The following is a 19,672-nucleotide window of genomic DNA, read 5'->3' as shown; positions in this document are numbered from 1 at the left end:
GGAGGCGCTGAGGGGAGCTGCCAACTGATGGGATATAGAGGCGGACTGGGGATGGAACCAGTCTCTCCATGAACATTCTGCATTCTCTCCTACATTCTCTCTGCTTCTTCCTGGGCTGGGGGATTTTACCAAATGGCTCTAGGAGGCATTACTTGTGCTGTTTTCAGAAAGCTTGGAGGGAATGAAATTGAAATGAACTTTTAGGGGCACATTTACTAATCCACGAATCCGAATCACGAATAGGAAAAAATCGTGTTGGAAACAAAAATTTCGGAAGATCGCAAATATCACGAAAATGCTTACGAAAAAATCGTATTAGTCACGATAATATCGTACTGGCGATCCGAAAGTCACGAAATTTTCGTACCGAACAATTGTAAACAGCGGTAGCTTTTCCGATTTTTTTGTGCAAACATCCGAAAAAGTCGTGCGGCGGACGAAAACGTCGTGCGGACGCCCGAAAAAATCGGCGTAAATACGCTCGGAGCGTTCGCATGAACGCTTGAGCATTCGTGCTTTTGTAAATGTGCCCCTTAGTGTGATGTTGTGAGCGATAGTGTGACTGAGACAACTTGCAGTTGGTCTTTATTTTTTCAGCTTAGCAGCCAGGCATTGGTTTTAATGAGAGACTGAAAGATGAATACGCAAAGGACCAAATTAAAAGTAGTTAAGTTAACTAAGGTAGGTAATTGCAAGCTGAGAAGAGGTAGAATAGATAGGGAAATCATTCAAATCATTCTACCAATTTAAAATATAACACTTCCTAAAAATACAACTATAACATACTGAAGTTAACATGAAAAAGAACTACTATCCTGAAGATCCCATATAAAGGCTGCTTTTAATGCACTAAATATACTGATGTTGAAAACTTGAAACAAATGTACCCCATATCTACAGGCCACTGTGGGTTTTGTACTTGTGCTGTGCTGCATCTGGGATAACAAGCACTTGCAGACTGGATCAGGATTCACTGAATAATACAAAAACTTAATTACAATGAATTACATTGATTGTTGGATGTAGATACCGAAACAAAACACTCCATCCAACGATATCTGATCTGAGTTTACATTGCAGCTGTGGGAATCAGACTGTAGGATCCTACAAAATCTCATGCTGTTGCATGACAAGCACCTACATTATGGGAAAGGGATCATTTACATCTGCAAGTGCAGTGAGCAAAGTGCAATTTTGAGTGCAACTGCCACATTTTCCCCCGCAATTCCAGCATCATAGGCACTGTATAGCTGAATTCTACCTTGCCTAATAGCAGTATAAAGACTCATTATTTTAGTATTTTGTTTTGTGTGTGGACATCAAACTAAGGAAAGTATTTTGGGGATTAAGAAGAAGCTTAGACCTTTTGACAATTGTAGTTCTAAACTGGACTCAAATACTGTCAACAGGGCCTTGGGCCAAATGATCGAATTAGAATGTCGGATATATGGGTCATCGGACCAAAGACTGCATCAATGAGCCGATGCGGTCCCTGATCTGACGGGAACATCAAACCTGCCCAATCAAGATGTAGCCAATTTAGGCCATTATTGGCCCAATATCTGACCCAATATCTGTTAGGGGTGCCCATACATGGGCAGATAAGCTACTGAATCAGTCTGAAGGACCTGAATTGGCAGCTGCAATCTGCTTGTGTATGGCTACATTTTGTATACTATTGCAGCAGCAGCAGCAGCTATATCAGAATAAAAATAAGCCGAAAAATTCGCTCATTGCTAATGCCCAGTTTAAAAGCATAGTTAGCCATGTTGTAGATTTCCTATTCTTAGGAGCTTAATAACCATCATTTATATTTCTTTAGCAAGTTAGGCAGAACTTTAAATTAATGAGCCTTCATTTTTTTCATTTTTAATTATTTGCCATCTTCTTCTGCATTTTTCAGCTTTCAAATGGGGGTCAGTAAACCCTGCAGAAAAACCCCCCACAATAGTTGCTTTTGTTTTGTTCATTACTTTTTTCTCCTACAATATAATCCTAAAAAATATGCTTGTTCTTGGCTAGCTGAAGAGTTTGGGGGGGGGTGAAAAATAAAAGAATGACATTTTACAGTGTATAAATTAAATAAAGCCTTTATTTTTGTTCCAAAACTATGATTTTATATTTACATATATTATACAAACAATAATTTAACTGTCATAATGGAGGGAATTAGGTTGTTTTCTTAAAACCTTTAAGAATAGGGTATATATTTTCAAATGCTTCATAAATTTCAGAACGCTCTTTGGCACCTGTAGAAAAGACATGGAAAAAAACCCTGTAAATATTGCAAACCAAATAAGTGAGTATTCTAAATAAAACTTGTCTTTCATGAAATAATTAATCCTTATTGGAGGCAAACCAATCCTATTGGATTTAATTAGTGTTTCATTGATTTTTAGCAGACTTTTGGTTATCCAGATTACAGAAAGATCCCTTATCTGAAAAACCCCAAGTCATTAGAACTGGTCCCATACCTGTACAGACAGAATCATCTGGAAGTGAGGTTTGTTTTAAATTGCCAAACCTTTATTTGGCATGGCGCAGAGAGGCAACTTCTGAGCTGCTTGTACCTTGCAAATCAGTGTTAATATTTTATAGATATTACATATATTTAATACTTCGGTAGATGATGAGAAAACACCTCGAAAAAGCTAATTTAATTTTCCCTGTTGATGGGTGTGATAGAGCCAACATTTTGTACATGTATGGGACCCGTTATCCAGAATGCTCAGGACCTGTTGTCTTCTGGATAGGGGATCTTTCTGTCATTTGAATCACCATAAGGCTGATGCCACACGTGGCATTTTTACGCTGCGTATTTTCTAATTCTCTCAGCGGCCGAAAAACACCTGATATCATCATCCATAGAAATAACGTGAAAAGACTCGAAGCAAACCACACAATGCGGAAATACGCTAGAAAACGCCTTAGCATGGATTTTTCAAGCGTTTGCTGATATACGCCAGTATTTGCAAAGCAAGCTATTCCTATGTATACACAAAGGCAGCTGCCAGACCTAGCTGAAATATGCAGCGTTTTTTACTATTTCGCACTATTAGCACCATGGAAACGGGATTTGCTACATCACCAGTACTAGGCTGAAAACGCCATAGTCAAGGGCTGTGTGGCTTGTGCAGCGTTTTTAGGCTGAGAAAAAACGCAGCGTAGAAACGCCACGTGTGGCATCAGCCTTAGTCTAAAAATTATTTAAACACTAATTAAACCTAATAGGATTATTTTGCCTCCAATAAGGATTAATTATATCTCAGCTGGTATCAAGTACAAAGGCACTGTTTTATTACAGAGAACAAATCAGTGTTAAAAATGTGATTTGATTAAAACGGAGTGTATGGAAGATGGCCCGTCTGAATAACTGGTTTCTGTATAACGTCACATAACTGTATTAATATTGTTAAATAGAGTTGGACTGGGCTGGCGGGACACTGAAAAAAAAAAAAAAGAAAACAAACACTGGGCCCAGCACCAATCCCCTCTGCCCTTCCTCCAACAGTTGTGGTGAAATATAAGGTACGCACACTGGAGGTCGGTGCACAGGTGGGCAAGGGCTCCTGAAGGGGGTCGTTGAGGGGACCTCTGGGGTAGCAGCCCTGGTGCTACCCCAGAAAAAAAACAAACAATAAAAGGACAAATTTGGGCACCAAGTCCCGAAAACATATAAATTATAATTTCTAACAAGACATATTATTAACGCTCCAGGTATATACAAATCTACAGATATAGGAGGTAAAGAGGGTCCTAGAACAGAGCTTACAATGTAAAAGGTGAAGGTGGTATGAGAGACAAGGTGTGGGCATGGGCAATATCAGGAATAAGTAAAGCATGGCATAGATACAGATGGAATTCTATGCTAAATTTGTTTTTTGGAATTAGGGGTAGACAGAACAAACAGAATTGTCTAGGGTGCAATTGGTGGGGGTGCTATGGTATCAGCCACATTCTTCTGCTGCCTTATCTAACCTCTGGCCTTGTGGGTATTGAAAAAGTAGCACATGGAGCAAAAGGGCAATGAGGTATGTGGGTGGGAGGTTTGAGCAAGGTGTTTCTCACAAGCAGAGGCTGGCAGACAAGCAGGTACATTTGCCTTGGGTGACTATAACTTCGGGCCCAGCCCTAATCTCAGGGAGAAGACAGAAAGAGCGATTATTTACTACGATCTTTTAAAACCCCGGTTGCAGCAACAGAAAAGACAGTTGTGCTGACTAATTGATCTCTGTGGCACATGCAAAATTTGCCGCGCAGGGACTAGTTGCCGCAGAGACTGGATTTTTCAAAATCGTCGAGACTATAATTGCCCTTGTCTGTCTTTGCCATTATGAAACGGCAGGGAGATAAGGAGAAAGTCTGAACATGGGGAAGAATTCCAGTGTATTATGTGCAATCAGCTCTGTGCCTTTTGAGTTGGGTATGCTGATAAAAACACTAGTTGTGGTTTCTTTTTTTTTTTTTTAAACATAGTAATAAAATATTTGTCACAGGCAAATTATGTGTTTGCATATGGACCAGAATTTGATACTTCCATATTTTCTTTTGACAGGAAGAACTACAATAGTAAAACAAAAAGACACCTTAGCTATATCTCCTTTAGCTTGAAAAGGTATATCACATATTCAAAAAGAATTTAGATCTGGCTTGTTTTCATGGCCATGGTACATATAGGTCTTCCAAGGCAGCAGGATAGGTAAGAGTGGAAGTTATTTAAGCAGTCACTGATAGGTTAGCCGTACCTTTCTAAGGGAAATACTTTATATGGGGAAAAGTGTCTAGACACCTTTATCAGAAAGATCTATGTAAATACAGCCATATGCACTCACAGAAATGCTGCACTGAGTTCTCTTTCAAAAGATACAAGATTTCTTGTCTGTTTGTTTTCCTGTGCCAGAGACACACAGCTCTCTCCTCTCTCCTGCTTCCCCCTCCCTCAAGAATGCTAAGAACTCCCTCCCCCCCTTAGGAATGTGCATCTTAGCCAATCAGCAGGAAGCTTCCTCATAGTCTTACAAACTGAGCATGTACACTGGTCTTGGTCTTGGGGCAGAAGCGAGGCATTATGGGAACTTTCCTTACAGAGCTCAGCGTTTTTTTTTCCTATGAGGCTTCTGATCACCTGAACGGGAGAAATATGGGGAGACTTAAGGGCACTATTGAGAGAAGTGAAGGTATGCCTGCAGCTTTATTAGCCTTTCCTTCTCCTTTAACAGCCTTTGCTCTTCTGGGACACTTCCTACTAGATGCTGGAATACATGCCTTTATTCAGCAACAAGAGCATTAGTAAGGTTGGGCACACATAGAAACATTATGAGATAAATGCAACTCAAATATTAAAAGCCTTTTAATGGTGTTCATCAAGGGCAAAATATGGGGAATGAGTTGGTGGCTGTATCTGTGTAATTGTATATTACCATGCATCTAACTCATTTATGGCTCAACGTGAAAGATATACAGCACATATCTGGTCCAGGAAAACTGGTATCATGTGTCACTTGGCCCTCCTGTTCATGCAGCCATTTGCCTTGTATGGCTAAACCATGACCATCCCCTAATATTATATGAGAACAAAGACAAAAAAATGGAAGGAAGGATAGATAATACATACAGAGAAGTAATTAGGAGAATAAAGAAGTTGAGTGAAGAGAGGAGGAAAATAGTTGGGAAACTTGGGCCACAGTCTAAGGTTTTCTGGTGGGCCCCTAACACCCCAGTCTGACGTTTTAGAACATACTAAAATGGAACCTAACTCATCCATGAGAATGCCAGATGGAAAAGCAAAATTCAGCATTCCAGAGAAGCATTTCCAAAGCTCCAGGGGGAACAACCTTCAAGAGAATATGTGACATTAAAGATGGCGATGTTAGTTTTGCATGCAGCTGCTCATCTATTACAAAAATTAACTCTTGCTTCCAATGCACCTTTCGTGTGCTTCTCATTGCTTACAAAGAGATTATCTTAAACTCAGCAGTAAGCATTCCAAATTAGTATATGATTTTAGAAGGGGTATCCAGATACATGTTTCTTCATGCTTATTTTGTTAGGACTTGAACCCCAAAAAGGGACAGAGATACCACTGCAGCAGTGGGGAATGGCCAGTGACTTTTAGGAGGTAACTGTATTTCAATACAGAATAAATGTAGCGCTGCTCTGATTAATGGCAGTACTGGAGCCCTGCTTTCATTTATACTCCTAAATTGATAATGTAAGTTAAAGGGGGGTGAAGAATTAAAAGTCATGCATTTCATTTTTTTCCCAATTGAATTATGCCATCTAAGAGCAGCTTTGTTGCAATTGTTAGCACTGAAGTTAGATTCCATCCAGAGCATTATCAGCAAGGAGTTTGTATGTTCTTCCTGTGCATTCCCATTTTCCTTTGGCTACTTCAGTTATCTCCCACATTCTGAAAAGTGTGTTGCAGAATATGTTGGTGCTATATAAATAAAGAAGAATCTTCTGCCTTAAAGTATCAGTTTTATAAACTGCAACCATATACAAATTTTACAAACAGATGCCTAATCCTTCCTTGCTCTTAATTATAAGCAACACATAACTTTATATAAAAATGGTATTCTTTTTGCTTTGGCTGTGTAGCATTTGTATTGCTTTGAGACCAAGAAACAATAGTTTTGATGTGATTTTTTATTAGACAAATGGTCAACTTACCAGTCAACACAACTTTTCCAGAAACAAAAATAAGCAGAACAATTCTTGGCTTCACCATCCTATAGATGAGGCCCGGAAACAATTCAGGTTCATAGCTGTTGAATTACATAAATACAGTGTAAGTACATTGTTCATAATCTAACTGATGGCAAAAAAAACAATACTAATACTAAACTAAAAATGATAACACTTATTATGATGCGGGCTAGCCTCTGTAGTTTTTGTAATTCCCTGCAGTGCTATCTAAACAATAACTGTAAATAACTGTAAAAGTATTTTATGTATTTGTAGTAGAAATTAACTGAAATGGCAATAAATCTTTCAAAGGAAGAGATAACACTTGGGATAACCTCATGCAGGTATATGCATGTGTATTATTCAAAGCAGGGGTTTCCCATTTCATATACAAACCATCTAAAGTTAATTCTTCTAAAATCAGAACAGACAAGTCCACGGGCAGTCTGATTACTTAGGAAACCAGCTCTATTCAAAGTATCTCAGTTGCTACTAGTGAAACCAAATCAAGTTAATATATCACACACATTTAAGCTGCAGCAGCTTGTCTCTCACTTCCTAGTTAGAAAGCTCACTCCTAGCCTCACTCCCTCTTTATCAGAGGTTATAAGAAGGTATTTTAGCCTGAGTGAACATAGCCCCTTTTATTTTCCACATCTAATTTGTCGTATAGATTATTCTGGAAGTGACACACATTCCCTCTAGGATTTTATATACACACACAGTTGCTTGACCAACATGTGCTCTTAATTTCTCTTTTTATAAAACAGAGAACAGCATGGAAAGGAGTACACCAAAGTGTAATAATTAATTTGGAAACACCATCAGGTATATGTAGATTTACTCAAGTCTCATTTTCCCCATAATTTCTGCCTAAAAATGACTACCAGGCCAAAAGATTTCAGAAACGTACCTGCTAAACTGCTGATGAGTCAATACCAAACCTTCTAAACGGATTGGAAATCTCACATCACAACTTCCCACCATGTTCTGTATCTTAAAGTCAAGGAACTTTGCTGGGAATCCAAGCTTCTGTACCACTCGTGCATACTTCCTTGCTGCCAGTCTGGACTGCTCTTCACTAAAATCCAATCAGAATAGGCTATGAAAAGTGCGTCTGCTGTGTGTTATCAGCAAAATAACAATTAGAGGAAACAAATGCTTGAACAGTGGCACTACCTACAACAAAATAGTTAAAGGCTTTAACTCTACAGTAGTATAAAAACCATTTCATACCAAAATAGAAAAGTCTGTCAAAGTAGAATAGCAGGATAGCAGTAATACACCCTTATGGTCATGGGGTTTGTCTAATAATTAAATCTTTTACACCACTTTGAGTATGGCCTAAGTAGAAAATAAAAGGTAAATGTTTTCAGCCAGTCACAGTGACAACTGAAAGTTAAAGGAACAGTAACACCAAAAAATAAAAGAGCTTTAAAGTAATAAAAATATAATGCACTGTTGCCCTGCACTGGTAAAACTGGTGTGTTTGCTACAGTAACACTACTATAATTTATTTAATAAGCTGCTCTGTAGCCATGGGGGCAGCCATTCAAGCTGGAAAAAAGGAGAAAAGGCACAGGTTACATAGCAGGTAACAGATAAGTTCTGTAGAATACAATAGTGTTTTATCTGTTATCTGCTATGTGCCTGTGCCTTTTCTCCTTTAAATGGCTGCCTCCATGGCTACACAGCAGCTTATTTATATAAATTATAGTAAACTTTCTGAAGTAAACACACAACTTTTACCAGTGCAGGGCAGCAGCACATTATATTTTAGTTAGATTTATACACTTTCATTTTTTGGTGTTACTGTTCCTTTAAGGTTGTACAGCAGAATATAAAGGAAAAGGGCTAGCCTTTCCAACTGAGCCTACTACTATAACATACCTTGCCTCAGTCAGTCATATATTAAGTTCACAATATAAACACTCTGGAATGATAAAATTTAAAAATGGTGATGCAGGGGTCACTAAATGGTTTTGTCATAGATTTACTAGAAGTTAAGATTTAATTACTGGCACCTGATCAGAAGGGTGCTCATTAAAACCTCTTACTATAACTGTGTTTCCACACTGACTACAATATAAGGAGAAAAATATAAAACAAAAACAAGAAAAATTCTTAAAAAAAAAAATAATATTTTGGCAACTGTAGTTAACACTGGCATGTATATGTATAAACATGTATTTGATTTATTAGATTTTTCATAGACAAAAATATGAACTTAAAGTAAAATGTTCATGTGAAGAAAATTCACTGTACCATACGTTTATATAGCAATGCAAACTAGCAAAATATGCTCTATTATGCACACTAAGTACATATAACTCATCCACTTCTTATATCCTGCCATATATTGCAACACTGCTGGGCCCCTAGGCATGGACACTTCTGGGACTTGACCTAAATTTAATGTATCAAATAAAGAATTCATGCACACCTTTTTGCACCAGTGCAGACCATTTTGCCAGAGCTGAATATGAGTGCTGTTGTCCTGGGTTCTCTGATCCGCATAATTACTGCAGCAAATCTCTACAGTCAACATAGAAGAAGGATTTAGTGTTAGGGTTTTATACAAGAAGGGGGGATTCAATTCAGTGTGATAATATTACCTTCGGATTATATTCTGCATTTCTGGCATGAAGCGCAATCTTCTTTAGGTCCAGTTTACAGGCTAAATTCACAGTGGACACTATATTCCTGTGGAGAGCAAGGCAAAAGTGATTATCTGTGTAAATAGAATGGTATCATAAATAGATAAAGACAGAGAAAATAACAGGAATGTAACACACCAGATCTTGATTTTGAATTATTTGTGCAGGGGGCAATGCCAAATGGTTAGTCCCATGACAGCTCACGGGTGCCCTGTCTTTTAGTTCACTTTTGTCTGATCTGTTAGCTGACATGGACGGCTGGGACATTTGGAGTAGGGTTTCTGCAGACAGACTGGTAAGGAAGCATACTGCCAAACAGTTCTCCTAATCAGACTAATCAGTCTGTAGAAGGAAAATCTCAACCACTGGGGGGTGCCAAAGGTTAGGTACCCTCAAGCAATTGTAATCACTTACCTGATAACCAGGCCTGTGCTCCTGTGTTAATCTTATATTAGAGATATATATTAGTTCATATCACTTAATTTTAAGTGAAATTTTCAGTTCATGATTTTATACTCAGTATGCATGCCCATTGGACCAGACAATATAGGAGTAGATGATGGCATGCCTTTTATTTTTATCGATTATAAGGGTGAAGACATATGGAGCTACTAGTATCAGCTACTTTTTCACGGTTACTAAACTCCAGAAAATACCCTGTCATAGACAATATTGAGAGTTGCCTTTGCTAAAACACACACAGAGACAATTATCAGTAAATGATCAGCATTGCCTATTTCTGTAGCCATGACAAGTAGCTGCTACTAGTAGCTCTGTATGTCTTCAGCTTTCAGGACTACTTAGGTCCCTGCTTTCGGTGTGGTACATACAGCAAATAAAAAATCATGACATCCTTAGCGCCCACTCCCTTGTTTTAATGCAGAAGTTTTAATTGAGATAACAAATTGTGTGAACAGATGCATGGTCTTTGCATCATCATTGCAGGGAAAAGTTAAAAATGGTCTCACTGGGGAGCCTTGAGCTGCTTGAAAGGTTAGGTATGTGGAATTAAGCACTAGGACAAACAAACAAGAAAAACTGTATATTATATATAAATATATATAGCGAGTCACTGGAAATACTGCAAAATAACATTAATTTACTGTATATTCATTTTCTGTTGCACAGATAGAATTTTATTTCTGGAGGGTAGTGGAGAGGCACATAAGTATACTGTATATTCCTACAAGCAGAAACAAATATTTTCAGAATCAATGTAATGTTTTTAGGCAGAAGACAAACCCTTACATATTATTGCTAATGGTGCAAATGTCACTGTAAATATATAAAGTGGTCTTTTTTTCCATGGATTGGGACAATCTACCCTATCCCTTTTTAAAATGATAATGACATTATAAAACTTGTCCTCCCTGTGTGTAATTGTGTATATTGTAAGATTGTACAGAGCTGCATATCCTTGTAGCACTTTATAAATAAGTTATACATACATACATACATTTGGAGAGGATGAGTGATATTTAGCACCTTGAGGGGCACTGGGCAACTTTGCACCTGCACAGTAACTTATAGCACCAATCAGTGATTAGCTCTCTTTTTAAACCAGCTACACGTAAAACATCAAACCGAGAATTTTTTGTTGGCTGCCATTGCTTGCTGCCCAGGTGTAATTCTACCAGTGTTGATAAATGAGCCCCTTTGACTTAGTACTGTGGTCATGATTACATTAAGCAGACACCAACTCTGGCTGCTTCTTAACAGAAGAGTGAGCACAGATTTTGGTTATAATTTAAATTTCACTGGCTTTACAGTACAGGTATTGGATCCCTTATCCGGAAACCCATTATCCAGAAAGCTCCGAATTATGGAAAGCCCATCTCCCATAGACTCCATTTTAATCAAATAATACAGAATTTAAAAACTGATTTCCTTTTTCTCTGTAGAAATAAAACAGAACCTTGTAATTGATCCCAAATAAGATATAAATAATCCTTACTGGATGCAAAACAATCCTATTGGGTTTAATTAATGTTTTATTGATTTTTTAGTAGACTTAAGGTATGGGGATCCAAATTACAGAAAGACCCCTTATCCGGAATACCCTTGGTCCCGAGCATTCTGGATAATGGGTCCTATACCTGTACTGGTTTATACTGCTATTTAATATATGAACTAACTCATAATCCAGTTACATCATGTTCAAGTGCACTTACATTTTCAGAATTGGTCAAGATGGTTACTTACTGCAACTGAGGAACTATCCCAGAACTCTCTGCAACTGGGGTCATCGGAGTCATTGGAGTCATTGGGGTAATGGGCATGGGACATAGGTTAGTCGAATCTTGGGAAGCATCTCTGCATTCAGAAGGTGTAAATGGCTGAGAAAGATTAGAGGCATCCAAGCAAATACCACTATCTTGCTCTAGTGATTGTGATGAAGTTTGTTGTTCTTGTTGATCCTCATTTTCTTGATTCAGGTCATCAGGAAGAAAACTAAGATCCACAGAAGAAAAATCAGTTGACAGCTCCTTGGACTGTTCAAGTGCAGAAGAATATGATGTTCCTGGAAGTGGTTGTATTGCTAGATCATCATATGGAGTCATTGGTGTGTACATGTGAGCAGAGGAAGCCAAAACATCCTTATTGAGAAAGACATAGTACCGTAAATGCTTAATATTACATATTGAATAGTATATTTAAATTGTACTACACCAAGATTTCAAAATAGCACATGATAAAAAAGTGTTTTACTGATATAAAAGGTATACAGGCATGGGAGCTATTATCCAGAATAAATTAAATAAATCCAATAGGATTATTGTGCCGTTAATATGGATTCATGCAACTTAGTTAGGATCAAGTACCTGCACATGTTCTGTTCATTTATTACTGAGAAAAGTAGAATTTTTCCTTAAAATGGACTCTATGGGAGATTCCAGTAATTCAGAGTTTTATGGATGTGAGTTTCCACAGTAGAGATACCATACCTATGCTATATCACTATCTATTCGGTAGCAATACATGTTTAAGTACAGTACACGATTTTTGCAGAGTGTAACATAAATGTTACAATGTAGGTTATTGCATGGTAAAAAAAAAACAAACATATAAAGTAACATACAGAGTAACATATAAAGCAATCAATAACCAATACAAGAGGTGAAGAAGGCCCTGCCCAAAAGAGCTTACAATCTACAAGGAGAAAGGATTGAGACACAAGGTGTGGGAATGGGCATGACCAGAGTTGTGAGAGGTGTGGCACAGGGTATTGCTAAACTAGATTAGGGTAAGCTTCTCTAAATAAATGTGTTTTTAGAGATCTCTTGAAGGCAGAGAGATTGGGAGAAAGTCTGATAAATTGTGGGAGCGAATTCCAGAGAAGGGGGGCAGCCCTTGCAAAGTCTTGAATGCGAGCGTGTGAGGAGGGAATGAGAGAGGAGTTGAGGAGCAGGTCAGTAGAGGAGCGTAACAAGCGGGTTGGATGGTACCTAGAGATGAGTTCAGAGATGTAGGGTGGGGCAGAGTTATGAACTGCTTTGAATGTGAGGGTCATTAGTTTGAATTTTATCCTGGATGGTAGGGGAAGCCAGTGCAGAGTTTGGCAGAGTGGCATGGCAGAGGTGTATGAGCCTGGCAGCAGTATTCATTATGGACTGGAGAGGGGACAGTCTTTGGAGGGGAAGGCCAATTAACAGGGAGTTACAGTAGTCCAGGCGAGATATTATAAGAGAGTGAATAAGAATTTTGGCAGCATCTTGGGTGATAAAAGATCGTTTTTTGGAGATATTTCTTAGGTGAAAGTGACATGGCAGTGTCACGAAGGCCAGAGAGTCTGGAGGAGAAGAGGGTGATCCACAGTGTCAAAAGCAGCAGAGAGATCGAGAAGTATTAGTAGCGAGTAGTGTTTTTTGGCTTTAGCCGATAGGAGGTCACTTGTTAGTCGGGTTAGAGCAGTTTCGGTGGCAGTAAAGTTGTCAAAGAATTGTGAGGTCGGTCCAGGAGAAGAGCCTAATAGTGTGAACCTCAAATGAGGAAAATGAAAGAGAAGGAGGAGGTGGAAGGACTTTAAATGAATAGCGGGGGGCAGGGCCACCATCAGAAATCACGGGGCCCCTCACAACAAAATTTTCTGGGCCCCACCCTCCCACGCCCCCAATGGCCCCTCCCATCAATACAAGGGACACACAGGCATTGGTAGCGAGGGCCCCCTAAAACATTGGTAGCCAGGGCCCCCCTAAAACATTTGTGGCCAAGGGTTACGTTTTGCATTGGTGCCAGGGCAGGGACCCACTAAAACATTGCTAGCCAGCGCAGGGCCCCCTAAAACATTGGTGGTCCTCCCCCAGTGTCCCCATACAATGGCCCGCTCTCCGCAGCTCCCTTACGGCTTCTTCCCACTCCCCCCACCCAGCATCCTCCTGCTTCTTCCAGGGCCCCCCAAGCATTCTTCAGCTCCCCCCAGCATCCTCCTGCTTCTTCCAGGGCACCCCAAGCATTCTTCAGCTCCCCCCAGCATCCTGCTACTTCCTTCAGGGCCCCCCCCACAAGCATCCCCCACCTTCCCCCAGGGCCCCCCCAAGCATCCTCCACCTTGCCCCAGGCCCCCCCCCCAAGCATCCCCCAGGGCCCCCCCAAGCATCCTCCAGTCCTCTCCCCCCGCCGCCGCCAGAAATTTTCTGCATCCTCCGGCTCCTCTTCCCCTGCGTCAACTCTGTCAGTTGTCCCGGGCCCAGGCGTTTAAAGGGGGCCCAGCCGGACTCTGTTACCGTTATCGCTGGCGTCCGCTGTTATGTCCCGAACTCCCCGCTGCATGTGCGCTTTTATAGGGTTGCGCCCCGTGCGTGTGACGTCAGTACGCACAGGGTGCAACCTTATAAAAGCGCACATGCAGCGGGGAGTTCGGGACATAACAGCAAACGCCAGCGATAACGGTAACAGAGTCCGGCCGGGCCCCCTTTAAACGCCCGGGCCCGGGACAACTGTACCCCCTGTGCCCCCCTGATGGCGGCCCTGGCGGGGGGAGAGAAGGAGTCCTACCCCACCCCCTGCCCTGTTTCCAGGTCTGGGAGTGTGAGTAAGGTGTAGCCCCCCAAAGGACAGAGCAGCAGGTGAGGCATGCACATACATAAGACTCCTTGTGCATAATGACTTATGCTAGTTTAAAATTACCCTTGATTTATAGAGCTCCGGTTTTGCAGCACTTTACAGGGAATACTTTTGCTTCTTACCACAGGCACACTCTAGGTCTGGGTCTCTGGGGTCATTTTCATTAGAAGCCAATGAACCTGCCTGTATAATCTGCTGGTTGGAATTGAACCCAGTGTTGTGAGGCAGCAATGCAAACTATTGTGCCGCTGTGTAGCTGGTTAATATAAAACGAATAGAAATATCTTTTGAATCCAGCAGTTATGCTTTTTGACTAGGTGAGCTGAAAATCTTGCTATCAAATTAGCTTAACAACCTTGGGTGTTTTTTACTTCAGGTATTGGATATTTGCTATTGTCTAACACATTTTCTTATGTTGTAAATATGAGATTTGCAAAATATAAGGATGCATTAATAACTTTTAATATCCCAAATTATAGTGCATTTTTGTTAATGTTGACAACCATGTTACATTATAGAATTGGCCCACAGGCTCCAACCCACATTGAGACACTAGGGAGTGCTAGTTAGCTAACATGTCAGACTACAACTTTGCCTAAGTATTTTAATACATAGTAGCAGTGTTAATTTGGGCAGGAGGGGAAAAAAAACCTTTGCATTCACTGACCCACATTGGGAAAAAAGAGAAAACTAAGCCAAGGCTGTGTCCCTTTCTTTCACAATAATCACATACACACATCCAAGCCCCTAAAGCCATAAAGGGAATGGGCCAATACATCAGCTAGCAGGGCATTTCACAGGCTCACTGCACTGATGGTGAAAAGAACAACATTAGAAAATCAGCAGAACCAGGTTTTAATATGTTTACATATAACCTTGTATAAGGAGTGCTGCAATCTTACTTGTACTCATCGAACCTGCTGATGAAGACCCTTGCCTTTTTTAAATCCACATTATAAAAAGGATTATGCACAGGGGATTGAGATATGTTACCAAGCCTCTAGGAAAGAGTTTTAGAGGATAGTTATGTGTTTGCAGTGGCCCACTAGACAGCTCTACACTACATAGAAAGAAATGGTCAGGGAATACTGATAATAACATGCTCAGTCACTGTAAACAATCTATTAAGAGAATACTAGTGGGACCAAAATTGGAAGTAATTATGACTATATGTGAGGCAACCATTTATAGCAAGGAACAATATTATACCCTGGTATAAACAGTTGAGCATTTTAATGACCCTTATGGGCCATTACAGTTCCACCTAGGGCTGAGTTGCTGAACATTTACATAGATGAAATAGAGAGACGAAAGTGTGATTATTATATATCTAAAATATATCTAGCAAGCGGTTTTAAATTTGTCAGAATCTATTCAGGGAAACTGGATTGAACTCAGCCTTATATCTAAAAGGCCATAAAAAAGGCAGAATACAGGAAAAAAATCCTTGGAAGTAGGTTTGTTGGTGCCACCCAATGCATATCTTACCACATGTATGTACCTTTGAATCTTGGAATAACTGTTCAGGAGAGCATTCACTTTTGATGCAGGTAGATTTTCCTTTTAGAATCCGAATTTCAAAATGTAATGGGCAGTTATAGTATAGCATTGCAGGGTGCTGCAATCAAGAACTACTCATTGGGTAAGCACTGGCAGGAGGCAGTGAAGTACAGCATGGAGTTTGGAAAGTTGAGGTAAAAGGAAGACAGGTTTGTTAATATAAAAAAAAAACCCTTGGGCCCCCAGAGGACCTAACCTCAAGGGCCCCTGCTGTCCCTGGCTGACTGCCACTTCCAACAATAACAACCCCCACCCTCCTCCACCTCAATTATATCTGATATATATATATATAGATCCAGAAAAATTAATATGCACTTCACATGAATAAATCACATATTAAAGGATAATTTATTGTTGTTTCGGCCTCTGCTAGGGCCCTTCTCAAAGTGAGAAAGGCCATCAGGTTGTACCCTTTTCTTTCCCTGTTTATTGATTTCTTTGTATTAGCCATGTTGCAGACATTGCTCTTGTGATGCCAGGGGATGGACTGGTGGCTTTGCTGGGGACATGTGATGGGAAAATGTAAGGTGAGCTGGCATAAAGAATCCTGACACATCTAAAGAATGCGAAACAATAAAGAATTTTATTGATTAAGGGGTGAAAAATGTGTGTGACTGCTGAAGCATCAGGTTGATAGCCATGCTCTATCCCTAATCTAAGCCAGTATGTGAATGACACAGTCCACCACCAGACTGACTGTATGTTAATAGATGGCACAACAGTGACTACCAGATTGAACTCTGGGCACTGTTCCTGTGAATGCAAGGCACAAAACAAGCAAAATGTTTGGGGTTGGGGATCATTGCATTAGGCTAATGCCACACTGGGCTGAACGCAGGCTGAAAATTATCCCCTACAATTTAGCAGCAGACACTGATGTTGGAGACAATTTGAAATTGGTCCTCATGTTTTATTATTTGTTTCTAAATTATTTTTTCTTGTTAGGCAGTTCTCCTTAATTGGAATCTAAGTTGTGATATGGTTGTTGGGTTTCATATTTACCATAGCAACCAGGCAATGTTTTGAACAAGAGGCTAGAATATGAATAGGAGAGGGCCTGAACAGAAAAATAATAAAAATTAACAATAAACGTTAACACCAAAAAATGAAAGTGTAATAGCAGATAAGCTTTGTACAATACAATGGTGTTCAACAGAGCTTCTCCGTTATCCGTTTTTTAACCTGTACCGTTTAGCCCAATTTCAATGACCTCCATTGCTACAAAGCAATGTGATTATATAAACTATAGTAGTGTTTCTGAATCAAACAGATCAGTGCAGGGTAACAGTGCATTATATTTTGATTATTTAAAACACTTATTTTTTGGTGGTACTGTTCCTTTAAACTTCACAGAGCAATAATATTCTGGTTGTCAGTGGTAGTTATTGGCTGCCCCCCTGAAAGAATTTTTGGGGGCATGGTGCATAGAGTTCAATGCACCTGCCAGGGCTGCTTTAGGGTACCAGGGACCCTGAGCAAATTTTAATTGGTGGGCCCCCACTGAAATAGGCATGATCCCCAGGTGTGCTGCCCTGGAAGCAGAAAAAGAGCAAAGACATTAAAACAACCATACAATAAAGCTCTTCTCTTTAATTTAAATAAAGGGGTCTGACATCTCTGCAGGATGCATCTGCCAAAAGTTATCCCAAATAAAGTGTATGCTAGTGGGTCCAATATCTTGGTGGGCCCCAGGCAAATGCCCCTTTTGCCCATTTTTTTCAAACAACCCTGGCCCCTGCCTCCTCTATCTGCCTGCTGGGTAGCTGCCTATTTGCTTGCAGCGGGCAGAATTACCACTATACAGTGATGAGTGTTAGTGCAGTAGTGACCATCTGGCATGTAGTGTGCAGGTCAATGAAAACCTGAGGTTCTGCTAGTAATGGTAGTGTGTTGGCTATCAGGCAGCTGTACGTAACAAAGGGGAAGTGGGGGCCTGTAATTAGACACAGTGCTGGACATAATGTGACAGTATACAGAGTTGGGGCATAGGTAACCCAAGTGTATACTTTGGGGAAAGCATTATCAGCTGACTGTAGATGTGCTGCAATAAAGATCAAGCTTGACAATAGCTTAACGATAAGACTGGATGACTTTTTAGCCAGGGAGAAAACACACTATTACTGACTTAGTACAAAGCTGATCCAGGGACTGGCCCAACTGCCATGAGTCTGGAAGGAACTTTTCCCCCCATTGAGGCAAATTGGAGATGCTTTAGATGGGGTTTTTTGCTTCCCTCTGGATTAATTAACAGGCAGGTATCATTGAGACAAAGAAGCTGAATTTAATGGATATGTCTTTATTCAACCTATATTAATATTTAGTTTGATTCACTGCAAAGTGCTGATTCTGCACAGAAAAGGGCTAAAACCAATTTATCACAGGTGGAGTTCATCAGTCAGGGAGCCCAACTTACATGGGTGCCAGATCCAGAAGAAAATGAAAGCAAAACAGTTGCTATAAGTTACTAGATTTGGTGCTGACTTATTACCATCACAAACAGTACCAATTGTCTGCGCTTTTATATCTGTGCATATGATAGCTGGGCCAGGCTAGCATCAAGCTGTACCCAATCAGAGCACTTTAATATTCCAAATTTAAAAATCAACTATCAGTTTTAATATGGACAGTAACACAGCGTAAGGACGCCCCATTCCATAATACATTCACATTCAGCTCGCTATTTGTGCTATCACTGCTGCAACATTGTATGATATTAATATCGCAACTTGGTAACCTAACCCAAATCTTAATAAAATAGGTGAATATGAGAGAATAAAAATTAACATGACTGCTTTAACTAAATCTATGCAGCACACAGAGGAAATGAATCAGAATTAGTTGCAGCTGTGTCTTTTCATGAATCCCAAAAAGGAAGTGGAATGTGCAAAGGGAAAATATTTCCCCCCACAAATCACTATATATTTTGCACACATTTATGTTATACTGTAGCAATTAACATCTGCATTTCATGTGTGCATTAAACAGCCATCTATGACTAACATCTGTGACCACCATATAAATATTGCCAATAAGAAGCAAGGAAAGCCATAACATGTGGGAGATGCCATGTTTTAATGGACAATACAATATATTGTACCATAGTTTGACATTACTTTCACCCTTTACTGCAATACACTATTTTCCATCTCCCATTCTGTCATAAATGTATCTATTTTACCTCAGCATCACACTGGTCTAAGTATCTCTCCAAAGAAGACTCTCCATCCATTTTGAGGCCCTCACCACAGCTCAGTAGCAGAGGCTGGAGACTAAACTCCCATAATGCACCATTTCTCTGCCCAGGCCTGTAGCTATGGTGAATGCCTTTGGTTTCTAGCTAGCAAGTAAATGAATTATATCCTGATTAAGAACACATGAGCTGGCCCATGCAACTTTCCCCTTTACATAATTACACTGCATGAACAACAGACCACAGGAGGGAGATTTGCTGGAATGTCTGTAGCTCCAAACAAGTTAATACAAGTGTTGTTTTTGAATTACAAAGCATTTATTGCTGCTTAAAGAGGTTGTTACTTGCAGTACCATGTTGATAGCAGAAAAAGTGCATTTGCAGTCTGTTTTTGAATCATGTACATTTTTTTCTGCATCACTCAGATTTGGAATTCAAACAGATTTCTGGTTACTAGGTGTTCATTACCCTAGCAACCATTGAGCCATTTTGAAATCAGAATGCAAGGGTGCAA

General features: G+C 39.9%; 1 protein-coding gene across 1 annotated transcript; it reads right to left on the bottom strand.

The window, feature by feature from the left end:
- Nucleotides 1–2,076: 2,076 nt before the first annotated feature.
- Nucleotides 2,077–19,248, bottom strand: tbpl2 (TATA-box binding protein like 2). Its single transcript, NM_001017309.2, has 7 exons — nt 19,147–19,248; nt 11,547–11,941; nt 9,303–9,390; nt 9,131–9,222; nt 7,601–7,768; nt 6,673–6,767; nt 2,077–2,249 (listed from the first exon to the last, which is right to left on the bottom strand). The coding sequence occupies exons 1-7, from the start codon at nt 19,195–19,197 to the stop codon at nt 2,170–2,172; spliced, it is 969 nt and encodes a 322-aa protein (NP_001017309.1). The 5' UTR covers nt 19,198–19,248; the 3' UTR covers nt 2,077–2,169.
- Between the last annotated feature and the right edge of the window lie 424 nt (nt 19,249–19,672).

This window comes from Xenopus tropicalis, chromosome 8, assembly GCF_000004195.4.
Source record: "Xenopus tropicalis strain Nigerian chromosome 8, UCB_Xtro_10.0, whole genome shotgun sequence".
Taxonomy (NCBI): Eukaryota; Metazoa; Chordata; class Amphibia; order Anura; family Pipidae; genus Xenopus; species Xenopus tropicalis.
Note: the sequence above shows the minus strand (reverse complement) of the source record. Positions and strands in the feature narration are given on the sequence as shown.

Coding starts and splice junctions, on each gene's coding strand:
- tbpl2 (NM_001017309.2), bottom strand. CDS start 19,197: ATGGATGGAGAGTCTTCTTTGGAGAGATACTTAGACCAGTGTGATGCT. Junction 9,223..9,302: donor ATGCAGAATATAATCCGAAG/GTAATATTATCA, acceptor TGTTGACTGTAG/AGATTTGCTGCAGTAATTAT. Junction 7,769..9,130: donor GTCTGCACTGGTGCAAAAAG/GTGTGCATGAAT, acceptor ATTGGATTTTAG/TGAAGAGCAGTCCAGACTGG.